The 14,475-nt window shown below is 33.5% G+C and overlaps 1 protein-coding gene across 4 annotated transcripts in view; it reads left to right on the top strand.

The window, feature by feature from the left end:
• The window catches only part of ZNF280D (zinc finger protein 280D), a 127,843-nt gene extending 121,306 nt beyond the window's left edge, over window positions 1-6,537 (top strand). For 2 of the 4 annotated variants that reach the window (XM_040226597.1, XM_040226595.1), the window contains exons 20-21: window positions 1,298-1,353; window positions 3,857-5,573. In XM_040226597.1, coding sequence (XP_040082531.1) covers window positions 1,298-1,353; window positions 3,857-4,481 — 681 coding nt within the window. In that variant the 3' untranslated portion in view covers window positions 4,482-5,573. Of the gene's footprint in view, window positions 1-1,297; window positions 1,354-3,856 lie in introns of all 4 variants that reach the window. The other 2 variants (XM_040226594.1, XM_040226596.1) reach the window with 2 other exon arrangements.
• The last annotated feature ends 7,938 nt before the right edge of the window (window positions 6,538-14,475 follow it).

Raw genomic sequence — 14,475 nt, 5'->3', positions numbered from 1 at the left:
CTAGACAGTCTCCAGTTCAGAGACTTGGCCTTTGGCTTAAGCAGTAGAGGAAAGAATAGGTACATGTTGTGTGAGTTGGGGAAAGAGTATTTAGATTTCTCAGCAGTATTCATTCTTTATTTTTACCTTTTATGTATTAACTATTGTACTGAATTTCTCCAAATACCATATCTTTTAACTTCTCTGGGAAAATTGATTCTCTTTTCCTTGCACTCCCCTGTTCAAATGTTTAGTTATCACTTCCTCCACACTGTGAAGTTAATTTCCATTCCTCCAGCTACTTTCCATCTACAAATTTGTTGAAATCTCTTTGACAGTTAGTATGCTTTGATGCTTTCTTGGTCTTTATGAGTGGAAATTGTTTTATTTCTTTGCCCTCTTTTTAGTAGTGTTTTTGGAGAGCGGGGAAATACATGTATGTGATTAATACACCATGATCACTTTCACAGACTGGAATCAATCACTCTAGTGACTAAAAGTTGGACCTAGATTTGAAGCTTCACCACTTAACTGTGGTTTTGCCTTGGGTTTTCTATTGATGCTTAACCCACACAGTCTTTATTCTCATTTGTAGAAATGGAGTTTATAATATCTAATAATGAAGATTAAATTAGACAGTGAATGTAAAGTTCTTAATATACTACTTCATGCATCATAAAATCTCAGTAATTTGTAGTTGTTATAAACTGTTAAGCTTGCCTCTTTCTTACTGAGGTTTTATTGTATTCTTTCCTCCCCAAAAAAACATTTGAAATAATCAAAATATTTCATTTGTATATTATTTAATATTACTTGGTTTGACAATGGAAGGGTTACCATGGCTCCAAATATAAAATCATAGTTTCATAAATGTTTTACCTAGGTACCTGTTTTTAATATGTGTATATAAAATACTGTGAATGAGACTTATTCAAATTCAAGGTGTGCTTTACTAATTTTCTCATCAAGTAATTACAATTATGGTTCATACTTAGAAGAATCTAAGGAAAGCAGGTATTGTTATAACTGGGTAACTGTTTCATATATTTGATTTAAAAACTTTTGGTACATTGAAATTCTTATGAGTTTTTTAAAAAACAATTTTTGAAATCCTGTTTTTAGTTTTAAGAGTTATTCTAAAACATACTTTAAGAAATTGTTTTTTCTCTTTCTTTGGAATACTAAGCAGCACACTTAAGTTCTTTTTATCTAGAAAGTTTCGTATAATAAAAGTAGTACTTAGTTTTGAATATAAACTTATAATTTGAATATAAATTTCATTTTGAATATAAAAGAAAAATGTTATTAATCATTTCAGGAAATTACAAGATCTAATTTGGCTGAAGGAGAAACAGAAACATCAAATTCTGAAAGGTAAATATAAGGAAAAGCTGAATCTCTTGAAATTTGTGTATATAAAATGATATTTGAGCTGTATATTATTTCAGTTGTTTGGGAAAGGGCTATTTAAATTTTATATATGGTGTTCCTTTTAGTAATGACTTTCAATTAAAATCAAAGTTTGAAATTTTAATAGAAATATACTACAGATCCTTAGTTTTGAAGCCTTTTAAATATGTAGAATACATTTTATAAGTTGTTGGTTTTTTTGGAGTATGAGTAAATAAAATGGTAATGGATTGTAATTGCCTCTGTTAAATGAAAATAGTTACAAGATGCTGCAGGTTATAAGATGGTGACAATTATTGCAAATAGTTTTAAAATCTTATTTTTAAAGTATTTTTTAAAAGCTATAAATTACTTTTGTGGTAGGATCTCAACATAAAAGTTTCAAAATTCAATGTTTTTTTTTTAATTTAATTATTGAGTAGAACACTTAGAACACGAGATTTCACTATTTTTTAGCAAAAGAGAATCCAGTATTCTAATTAGAACTTTATTCCAGTTAAAGATGATTTTGTCTTTTAATTAAGTACTTTCCCCATTTCTATCTTTATGCTGTGTGTTTTACCATAGTCTGCTTGTTAACTTGATGAGATTAATCAATCTATTGCCTCTATAAAGAAAATTATGGAATAAGACCTTTTGAAGATGTTTCTTAGACTTGACCAGGACAATTATCTAGCCCTTTCTTTATCTAGCATTTTTCCTAGAATTCTGGATGAAAAAAGTTAACAGAATTCAACTAAGGACTTAGGAAAAAGACTAGACATATCTATATTATTTAAAATTTTCTGTAAATTATAATTAGTTCAGTAAGATCTGAACAAAAATAAGAATTTTACAAATTTAAATGAGGGAACTATTATAACTTTTTGAGATGATGTAATTGACCTGTAAGACCCAAGAAAATGAGCAAAGTATGACTGAAATTAATCAATGTATTAATTAAGGCAGCAGAACCATTCTTATATACCCATAACATGTCATTACAAAATCTAATGCATAAAATAGTTAATTCACAAAAATAACAATGAGAAATGTACAATTTAGAAGATTTTAAAGAAAAAATTTACTGAGATACAAAATAATTTATTAATAACTTACATGATAGGTCATTTTTTCCAAATTATGGTTAATGAGCACTTAGTTGAAAATCCAAATTGGATTTGATTTGGAAATTAGTGTGTTTCAAGTAGGGTTCATATTTTTCTATTTATTAATACCACAATTTAAAAAATCATAGCTGTGTTAGATATTAGGTTGTTTCTGTATTCACTATTTTAAACATTGTTTTAATGAGCATCCATGTACAAATATCTTTTACTTCTTCAAACTACTAATTTAGGGAGAAGAGTAGTAGAATATAGGTGATTTGGCCTATTAGATAATGAAGTGCAATGTTAATTTATAGTTGTTAAAACTGGATAGTATTGGCTTGTAATAGTCTAAAGACACATCAGAACAAAATAAATAGCAGAGAAACAGCCTTGCAAATATAATTTAGTAAATAATAAATGACTGTGTGATAACATTGCTTTGATAGATGGGTACTTCATTACAAAAAAGTCTAAATTCCAGGTGGATTAATGTAAGAAATAAGATAAATGTAATCATTAAGTTTCTTTTTGGTAAAATAAGCATTGTTATATCTATATAAGGGACCTGAGACCATCTTGGAAATCTGTTTCTAAGGCTTGCAGACGTTGAAAACAAACTATGGTTACCAAAGGGGAAAGAGGGTGGAGGAAGAATAAATTAGGAGTTTGGGATTAACATATATATGTTATTATACATAAAATAGATAAACAACAGAGTTCTACTGTATAGCATAGGAAATTATATTCACTGAATAGTTTCTGTTTACACATCAGCGTAACACATCTTACTTACTTATGTATGTCTGTATACATACACAGACACATATACACATAAACCTATAGGTATTCATGTTTTATACTTACATATTTCTTAGACATGTGTTCATGTTTTTCTAAGTTAGGCTGTTGCAAAATTAGTAAAATCTTTATGAATGCTTACTTGATTTTGCTTAGGAAAAACATGCTAACCCTAAGAGGACATGTAAATCAAAGGAAAAGAAAATAGGATTTTTCCCACATACAATCATTCCTTATTTAAAGTACTCTTATGAGTTAATAGGCACACTCACATTTTAACTAAAATCAAGTGAGTATGAACAGGTAAAGTAATGGTAACGAGGACCAAAACTAGTGAATTAACTCCCCAGGACTCCTTTGAATATGTGACTGTGGAGTTTCTCACTCTGCTGCCTAAGAAAATGGCCACTTCCTAAATTGTGACATCATGGCAAGGACTGGGGACTTTGATTTTTTTCTTTTTTCGGTGGGCAAGTGTGCCTTTTTTTCTTTTTCAGAAAATGTCTTTACTTTGAAAGTAAGTATTCAAATACATTGTATTATAAATAAATAGATAATAAGTAGCTTTATTTTTTCAGTAAACAAGATGAAGCTTCTTCAGAGGAAATAAAAAATGGATGTGATGTGCATTTATTTGAAGGCTCATCAACAGCAAAAAGTGAAGAAGACGTATCCATTTCAGATAAAGAAAATGATCACTGTCTTGAAGATCAGGAAACTGGCTCAAAGAATATCTTCGGTTATGATTCAGCTATTGATGCAGATAAAGTGAGAAAGGAAAAACAAGTAGAGAACATATGTCAGGAAACAGAGTTGAAGATGTGCCAAAGTTCAGAAAACCTCATTGCATGTGATCAGATTGAGGATCGCAATGCTGGTGAAGCTAGATTTTCTTCCAAGAATATCAAAGATTTGAGGTTAACATCTGGTGATGTTAGTATTGATCAGTTTTTGAGAAAAAGAGATGAACATGAATCTGTTAGTTCTGATGTTAGTGAGCAAGGCAGTATTCATTTGGAACCTTTGACTCCATCAGAAGTGCTTGAGTTTGAAGCCACAGAGATTCTTCAGAAGGGTAGTGGTGATCCTTCAGCCAAGACTGATGCTGTAGTGTCTGATCAAACAGATAACGTTCTTGGAGAAAATAGCCTTAGCACAACAGAGACAACAGGAGACCTGGTAGATGAAAAAGAAAGAAGTTGAAATTAACTAGGCATTCTAAGTTTTAGTGTACCAACAGTAAGACCATTTGGAACAGTGCTATCAGGTGAGCTCAGTGCTGTTGTTGCAGAGTGCAGACATAGAAAAATATAAGGGAGGTCATTCATATATTTTACCTGTATGTTGAGCCTAGGTTATTAAATCAATCCATCATTAATAGCATGACTAGGTATGAATTTCCAAGAAGTTTTTAAAACATGAGTAAGATTTAATGAAAGATAAGTTTGCAGTGAAAAAGTCTCATTTTGTAGTTTTCAAAGACATGGAACTTGGTGATCAATATGAATTGATTATTAGAACATTAGTTATGTTAATGAAGCTTTTGAAATTTCCATCAGTCCTAAGCTAAAAGTCCTTATTACCTGTACATCCTTTTCAGTTAACTTAAAGGAAGAGATTTGGAAACCACATGCCTTTGGGAATAATTGATTTAAAATAATAGCTGATTGGCATTGTTAATGAGAGCTTCATTTTGAATATGATTCTGGTAAATGGAGCATGTTTAGAATGCTAAATTAGTTGATCTAATGAGAATTTGGATGAACGTAAACTTAATTTTGAATATAATATAACATTCCAGACTGCCAGAAGCATGTGAACAGAATATTTGAATCTGTGTACCTCCATACAAGTGTTAGCCTGCCAGGCTGTAAGCTTACCTTAATTAAACTTTCAGTGAAAGTGAAATTATTAAAATAAAAATTTATATTTGTGCTTTTTGTCAGTGAGTATGCTGTGGAGAAATCCCTTGATGAACTAGTTGTATAAAGTAGAAATCCATTGTTGAAAATCCTGTAGCTATTATGCTTATATTGTTTTAATGATCTTCTTTAGAAATAGAACCATAAACATGGTCTGGAAACCAAACCAAAGTACAGATTAATGTAGATATTTGTAAAGCAGTAAACTGGCATGAATTCAGCCATGTTTAAGTGACTTTTTCTGTAACTGTAAAATAGAAACTTCAAATGGGACCTAAAGCAGGATGTAAAAAATTGGTTTGGGATATTTAGCCTAATTTATCCTTAAGATGGCTGCTAAATTGATTTTTTTCAGTTTTTTTTTTATCATATAGAAAATAATAGATACAGAAATGAATAATATGAATAAGAGTAGTTTGCTTTGAAGTACTAATAAACTTTTATTTAAAATGCTACATTTTTACTTCTTAAAATGTGCTTTGAATTCTTAAATTTTGTTTCACTGTTAAATGTTTTAAATGGGTATTAAAATTCTGCTGTATATAGTAGTTTTTTGAGTAAATATTTGCAATAAAAATCTGTCCCTGAATAATTTTATTTTTCAGAAAGCTGTTTGAGTCAGATTACCTTTGGCGCCTCTAGAAATTATATATTGTTCAAGGAAATTTCGTGTTAAAGCTACTGGTAGATTGCATTCTGTATTCTTTAATTGATGCATGATTTATTTTAAATTGACACTTAAAGTATAGAGGGGAAACTGCTAATATTTAGAGAAAATAGATTTACTTTATAAATTCTTCTACTTCAAGAGAATTATAATTTAATACAGTTTTCTATCTCCTCAGTAAATTAAAGAGGCTAAATGGGTGAAATAAATTATTGACTTATTTTCTTGAATACTTTTTGGGATGGGGTAAATATTTTTATATTTCCTGCTCATAAGAAAAGGTGGGGAAAGAAAGACTTATTAACTGTCATCCTTCACCTTGTTGAAACATAAATCTATAGCAGAGAAGATATTTGGAGTAACATAATCCTTAGAAGAGCAAGAAGATGAGAAAGTCTTATGTAAGGACCATTTTCTGAATCTGATTCAAATAATTGCCAAGCCTGTCGCCTAATGCTGCAAAAACCTGGAGCACTGTGCCAAAGTAGGTCTCTAAATGATATGGTAATTCCTTGTGAACTCTGAGTAGTTCCTCCTCCTGATTAGATACCACTTCTGCTTATAGTAGTGGTATTTAAAGTACCTGATCAATGAATTGTTCATACCTATCCACTATGAGAAAAAGAACCTGTACCAGACTATAAATCCTTCACTGAGAAAATCTAGCAATTAAAAAAAAAAAAACAACAGTAGTTGAAATAAATATTGTACTTGGTAACATAATTGGTTTATGTTTTCACATAATCTCCTCATTTCTCATTGGGAACAAACAATTCAGATATGCAAACCAAACCTTTGAGAAGCAGTGCTTTAGCACAGTGGTCAGTAGACTTCTATGTAGAGTCAGATAGCGAATTAATTGTTGACCATGTGGTCACAATTATCCAACTCTTCCTTGTAGCTTAAGAGTGCCTGTAGACAGTATGTAAATAATGGCCAGTTTGTGTTCCAGCAAAACTTTGTTTACAAAAACAGAATGTTGGTTGGGGTTGACCAGTGGACTGTAGTTTGCATTTACGTGCTTTAGAGTGCTATTTTGTCTGGGAAAATGGTGCTCAGAGACTGAAATTTTCTTTGCCAGTAATTTATTTAACACTAGTTCACTGTGAGAATTATAGTTTATAATAATAATATTTCACAAGCCAATGCCATATAGAATAATGTCTGTTAAGCTAATAAAGAAATAACATGCTTCAAACCAACAATGGTTGATTACACTATTGTTCCAGGCAAAGAAGAGATGAAAGAAGTAAAGTCCAAATCTAGTTGAGGTATACCTGTCTCTGAATTGGTTGTCTGAAGAGTCAGTCCTTCCAACCAAAAGCTGCATATCAGCTGACAGCTTAGGTCCCTTGCTCCTGGGGCACATAGTTCGGGGATGACAGCACCCGTGTTGGTAGGCAAGCTTTGCTGCCTCAGATGTTATAACTGCAGGGGCCATTGCATGACTTGCACCACTGCCTACCAGGAGGAGCCTTGTCAAGGCAGGAACAGATGTCCCTTCTTTTCCTGAGACTGCTGCACAGTTTAACACTGCTGAGGACCAAGAGTGGCCTGACCACGGCAGGAACAAGTGTCTCAAGATCTTCAGAGAGCTGTTTTCAGCAAAGAGTAGCCATGCCCAGGCTAAACACTCTCTGTAAGTCCTCACAGATTCTTGGTGGTTGAAGTTTAAATGTCCATCACTTGATAGTTGCTCTTCCATATGTTTGTATTGATTAGTACCCCCAGAGGCACTCCTAGTGAGTGAGCTACTGAATACTTACCTACAACAGCTCATGTCAATGACATCATCCTGGCATACCTTCCTTAGTGTAAACAAATTCACCCTTAGATCAAAACAACTTCACTTAAGTCATAAACAAGTGGATTTAAATAATAACAAACCAATACACAACAAGCACTTAGACTTTCTTGATTGACTATGAAAGCCAGAAATGCACTCTAGTGACCCTTTACCTAAGAACTACCTACCAAAGTGTCTTACTGTTTTACAGTCCCCTGTTACCTAACAATAGGATTATGATTGATTCCATGTGCAGTTCAGTGATGTTAAGAAACATTCATTTTGCAGATGCAACATTTAATTTTCATTGAAAATCTGAATGCCATATTTTTGTTATTTCTTCCCCTTTGCATCTCTCTAATGTTTTAGGGAGGAAATCGTAAAATTTTTCACCCTATAAATTTTTAAAGAACTCTTCTCAACATTTTTAAAAGGAGTTGACAAAATACAAATCATAGTTTTAGCTATAAGTAAAAAGATGAGGAAACCAAATATCTGGGCAATTATTTGCCTAAGGTTACAAGCCAACATTTGAACACACCACATCTATAGTTCCTAGCTTTTATATTGAATGCCCCTTTTAAAAATACATGTGTTTGCAAATAACCCTCCCATTGATGGTACTAATTACAGTCTTACTATTCCTACAGTGATTATATGTATATGGAATGGAGGCCCTCTTAACCTAAAGAAGACCTACTGATCTGTTTTATTAATAGGGATTGAGGAATTTTACCTTAAGAGGAAGGGTTAGTGACTATTCTATTGACAGGAAAGACATCATGTGATTTAAAGATATACTTTATTTAATAATTATAAATGTTTTGACATCTTGCACTTTTAAAGCCTTCTGTAATGTCATATTGTTGCTTCATGGTTGACACAATCATTTTTGTTTCATCAAACTTTTTACTCCAGGATCACTCACTTGCCGTGGCTTCAGTGAAATAGGACTTTTGTATGTATATGTACCCACTCCAGTGTTCCTGCCTGGAGAATCCCAGGGACGGGGGAGCCTGGTGGGCTGCTGTCTCTGGGGTCAGACAGAGTCGGACAAGACTGAAGCAACTCAGCAGCAGTGGCAGCAGGCACTAAAAGGGCTTCCCTGGTGGCTCAGATGGTAAAGAATCTGCCTGCAATGTGGGAAACCTGGGTTCAATCCCTGGGTCAGGAAGATGCCCTGGAGAAGGGAATGGTAACCCACTCCAGTATTATTGCCTGGAGAATCCCATGGACAGAGGTGCCTGGCAGACCACAGTCCATGAAGTCACAGAGTTGGACATGACTGAGTGACTAACACTCTAGGCACTGAAAAGAATTGCAAGTGTTTTATTTTTACTAGATTACTATAACACTAAGACTTGTTTTTTCAGCTAGGAAATGAAACAATTTACTGTGTCTAAGCATTAAAAGAGAAATGACTGTCTTAAAAATATTGCCTACTAATGAGGCATATCTGCTAATCCATGTACACAAAAATGAAGTGAAATCGATTTTTTTTAAGTCATGGTAATGTTTAATTTTCAACTCAATCTATAAATTCAAAGGTACTTCACTTGGATCATCTTTAAGAAATTCAGCACATCTGAAGTAGCATCTGTAATATCATCAAGGGATGAGGTATCCTGGGTGAATTACTTTTACAGTTAGCTAAAGGTAACTTTTAATTGCTTGTAAAAGGTATTATAAAATCACTTGTTATTTAAAAGAATATACGATGCATAATTTAGTCATCTTTGATGACCCAGTGAGTCATCATTATGAAGATTTTTGGACCAAGATATAAATGAAGCTGTAGCTGCAGTTATTAATGGCCTGAATAACTACTGATCACAGAAGTGATCTAGCTATGCAACCAACCTCTTTTTAAAAGACTTTTCCCTCCTAAACATTAAAGTAAAACCTGCCCTTTGTGGAGAATTTGGTGTAACTATAAACTGTAGTTTTTAACTTTCAAAACATTTTAAGCATTTAGTCATTGCCTTAAAGTCTTGATTTTAATTGCTGTATATTAGAGGCTAGCAAACTATGACCCACAGTTGGCCACCTATTTTTACAAACAAAATTCAATTAGAAAACAGCTATGTCATTTGTTTATATATTATCTGTTGTAGCTTTCGCACTAAAGCAGCACAGTTGTACTGTCAGAGACCATGTGGTCCAAAAAACTCGAGGGTTTACAATCTGACACTTTAAGAAAAAGTTTGCCAACCTCTGCCCTATGCCTTTGTATGGGTATGTCATAATTTTATAACCATTCATTTTCATTATTATAGACACTGCAGTGACATTCTTATTTCCTAAATTTTGGTCCATATTTTATTTACCTGTACTAAAATTCTAAGTGTATAATTTATTAGATTTAAGGGTATTTAGTTTTTAATTTGAAAAATAAGAGCTCCATACTTATTTTAATTATCTTACCATAATACTTATGGAAAGCTTCTTGGTCCTGCACATTAATTGTAAGAGTTTATTCATCTAGATTTTTTTTCTTTGACCCTTCAGCTTATTTTTAGCCTACTGTGGACTTTTATTCCTTCTACTCAGCAAATATTTCTAATGTGTGGCCATTTGACTAGTTCCTGGCCAGTGAGTTGTGAGTGAAAGTGACTTCTGGGTTTGAGCATTTGGTTGTTAATTTGAGACTCTTTAGAATCCTCTTTTCCTTCAAACATGGTAAATTTTTTACTATTGTGATAATGATTGCTATATCAGGCTTGGTTCCTGAAGGACTATGAAAAGAGCCTCCCCTTTTATTTAAATGGACATACAGCATGAAGAAGAAATAGACATTTTTGTTTTAAGCTATTACAGTTAGAGAATTTTTGTTCTGCAGCATAACTAAGTCTCTCCCTACTGATACAGGAATTCATCCTGAAAGTACATTGTGGCCATTAGGAGAAACACCACTAAACTACATTACACCAGTGCATTGCATTGGTTTAGATGACAGATGGCAAGGCTACCTGAGGTGATCCACATTCAGTAATAGTGAAAGATTTGGGAAATTTGTAATACTTCAAAGACAAATAGTATACTTAATGAAGTTGTATCTTTTTTGGAGGAGTTTGCATAACAGAGTGTTAATACCATGTTTGGTTACTATATTGGCTTCATTTAACAATGTACTTTGAGAAAGAAGTGAACTCAGACAAGAAATGGTAGGATTGAAAGTGGGAACAAAAGAGTATAGAAAAAGTCCATAAATTTAGATACTTGCAGGATTGGAACAGGCCAAGCTTCTCACCTCCAACCAGTAAAGGGAGAAGGAAGGCCTAAGCAAGAAAACTTAAATTAACAATCTGGTCATCATACCAATTGTTTGGGGCTTCCATAGAGAATGAAATGGCAACTCACTCCAGTCGGTTAAGGAGAGGCCCCAAAGTGAAATGTGGAAATTCCTTCACAGCATTTCTTGGGAATCATATTTTTTCTGAATTTCAAGAAAAACCAGTCAAGAAATTGATGAAACAAGAAAAAAAATATTGTAACTCTCCTATGAGAATTAAAGCTTAGTAATGAAATTAGAGTACATCATGAGAAATGCTGGGCTGGATGAAGCACAAGCTGGAATCAAGATTGCCAGGAGAAATATCAATAACCTCAGATATGCAGATGACACCACCCTTATGGCAGAAAGTGAAGAAGAACTAGAGAGCCTCTTGGTGAAAGTGAAAGAGGAGAGTGAAAAAGTTGGCTGAAAACTAAGATCATGGCATCCGGTCCCATCACTTCATGGCAAATAGATGGGGAAACAGTGGAAACAGTGGCAGACTTTATTTTGGGAGGCTCCAAAATCACTGCAGATGGTGACTGCAGCCATGAAATTAAAAGATGCTTACTCCTTGGAAGGAAAGTTATGACCAACCTAAACAGCATATTAAAAAGCAGAGAAATTACTTTGTCAGCAAAGGTCCATCTAGTCAAGGCTGTGGTTTTTCCAGTAGTCATGTATGGATGTGAGAGCTGGACTATAAAGAAAGCTGAGCACCGAAGAATTAATGCTTTTGAACCGTGGTGTTGGAGAAGACTCTTGAGAGTCCTTTAGACTGCAAGGAGATCGGTCCTACATGTTCATTAGGACTAATGTTGAAGCTGAAATTCCAATACTTTGGCCACCTGATGCAAAGAGCTGACTCATTTGAAAGGACCCTGATGCTGGGAAAGATTGAGGGCAGGAGGAAAAGGGGACGACAGAGGATGAGATGATTGGATGGCATCACCAACTCAGTTGACATGGGTTTGGGTAGACTCCGGGAGTTGGTGATGGACAGGGAGGCCTGGCGTGCTGCGGTTCATGGGGTTGCGAAGAGTCAGACACGACTGAGCGACCTAACTGAACTGAATGAATTTAGAGCCATTACTGGTTTGCAGGAATCTTCTGACGTCAAGCTCAAAAGTAAGATGAGGGAATGCTGACAGGTGGAGTCCAGGAGTAAAGTCAACATTTCCAGGAGCAAGAATAAGAGCCATGGAAGAGAAGTAGTAACAGTCTGATCACTCAGTCATACTTATTACAGTTTTTGCCATGATATAAATGTGTATTCATACCCCTGTCTGCTGCTAATGGTAATTCATTCTTTCAAGTAAAATAAAAATCAGTAGGTTTATATGCCTAGGTTTTTATACTTTATACAAATCTTATCAATGTTATTCCAAAAATAACATGTTGGGGAAGCAAAATAATTCCATAAATTACCAATTCTGACTTGTTATTCTGTGTGGTGTTACTATTCTTAAGAGGAGATCCAAATGTAACATTATCCAAGTAACTACCAAACACATTTATTGGTATTTCCCAGTGTATGATTACTTACCAAAGGGTGCTATTCTTTCCAAATACTTTTTCTTAATCTTAATTTCATCAGATGGTTGGAACCTGCAGGTTAATATTCAGTGGGAGTTTTTTCCTCTTCTCCTCTTTTGTGCTCACCTATTTGGCAGTTTTGTTGTTGCCTTCCTCTACTCATCCAGGGCACAAGTCCAGCTAGACCTCCATGGCCAATTTGGTTTGCTCCAAAATGGTTTGGTCCTGCAGTTTGCCCTGTATCAAAGGCAGCATGCAGCTTTGCTAAGACCTCTATGCAGTTTTCTCTGCTTATCATATCAATAATAAAGTTACACGGGTTTATAAAAGAAGTAATGTCAGATAGTGATCAGCAGATATTTTCACAGAGAGCTCAACTATACCATGGTTCCATGCCATATTTAGAGTGATTTTTCTCACATTGAAGGAATAAACACTGCCAGTGGCTTCTGGCTGATTCCTGGATCTAGGAATCTCCAGGACTGTAGATTTAGCTACATCTTTCCACTTTGTTGCCTTCTATTTATAACCCAGAGAAATGTTTATTTTGTACTTGAACATGAGTCAGTCTTTTTCTTACTGTTAATTGAATCTATAATTCACATATATAGAGAGCAGGAGAGGAGTTTAAAGTATGAATTTATAATACTCTTGACCTAAAATGTCCCTTTCACATTTCTCTAAGTTTATTTTGTTTTCTTCTTTCTAGCTTCTTTCTTTGGATGCTTAGATCCTATTGAATCATTTTTGTTTTCTTAAAATTAGTTCAAGGTGCTTATTTTTTATAACTAACATTTAGTAACCATTTACTATATGCAAGACATTAGGCTAATTATGTGCTATAATTGTCCCCCAAATCTTATGAGATAGAAACTATTTAGTGCCATTTGTAAATGAGGAAATTAAGGCATAGAAAGAATAAGAAATTTGCCAAAGCTGATCATACAGGTAGTCTGTTTCTCAAAAGCCTGAGCTTCTGACTAGAATTAGATCAACAAATTAATATATTAATATTAATAATATAATAATAATAAAATATAATAATAATAATATAATAATATATTAATATATTAATTTATATATATATAAAGAAAGAAAAAGTAACATTTTCTTTCTCAGTTTTTTACCTCTTACCCAACAGACACAAAGAAACCAATGATGGTAACCTGGTCTGTATCATTCCATTCTGTATGCTCATACAAACATACAAATGCCCACATGTGTATGCATGCAAACCATACACATATGGACTTGGTCTTATATGCACAGAATAGTTCTTTCAAAGTTCTTTAATCAAGAATTGCAGTAAGGTGGGGAAGCAGATGCCTGGGAGTCTGGGTTGTGATGAAAAGTTTTAACTTCATACCTTTACATACCTTTGGCATTTTGAACTGTGTTAGTGAATTGCCTATCAAAAATCAATTTAAATAAAATACTTATTTTAAGCCAGTAAATTTATAGTAATCCGTTATATAGTGAAGGAAACCAGTAAAGGTTGGTTTCAATTTTTAGCTCTAGTAAGCTGCTCTGAGCTTTGTAATCTAAGTCTTTTTATAGACATATGTTTTCATTTATTTTTGATAAATACCTAGGAGTGGGATGATGAGGTCACATGGTAAGTTGTATGTTTAATTCTTTAGGAAATTGCTAAACTCTTTTTCTAAAGAGGCTACATTATTTTATATTTTCATCAGCATTATATGAGAGTTCTGGTTGTCCCAAATTATCACCAACAGTTGTTATAGTCAGTCTCTAATTTTATCCACATTAATAGGTGTGCAGTAGTAGTGTCTTTATTGTAGTGGTATATCAGACTATATAATCTACATAATTTTAACCTTTGAAATGTGTTGTGATTGTCTTCATGGTTGAGTAAATGTTAGTTTTGGTTAATGCTTTTATGTACTTAAAAGGTATATGTATTCTGCAGTTGTTGGGTACAGTGTTTTATATGTGTACACTAGGTCAATTTTCCTAATTTTTATGATTCAAATCTTTTACATCCAAACTGA

Source organism: Oryx dammah, unplaced genomic scaffold (assembly GCF_014754425.2).
Source record: "Oryx dammah isolate SB20612 unplaced genomic scaffold, SCBI_Odam_1.1 HiC_scaffold_26, whole genome shotgun sequence".
In the NCBI taxonomy this organism is placed as follows: Eukaryota; Metazoa; Chordata; class Mammalia; order Artiodactyla; family Bovidae; genus Oryx; species Oryx dammah.
This window is presented reverse-complemented; position numbering and strand designations above follow the sequence as displayed.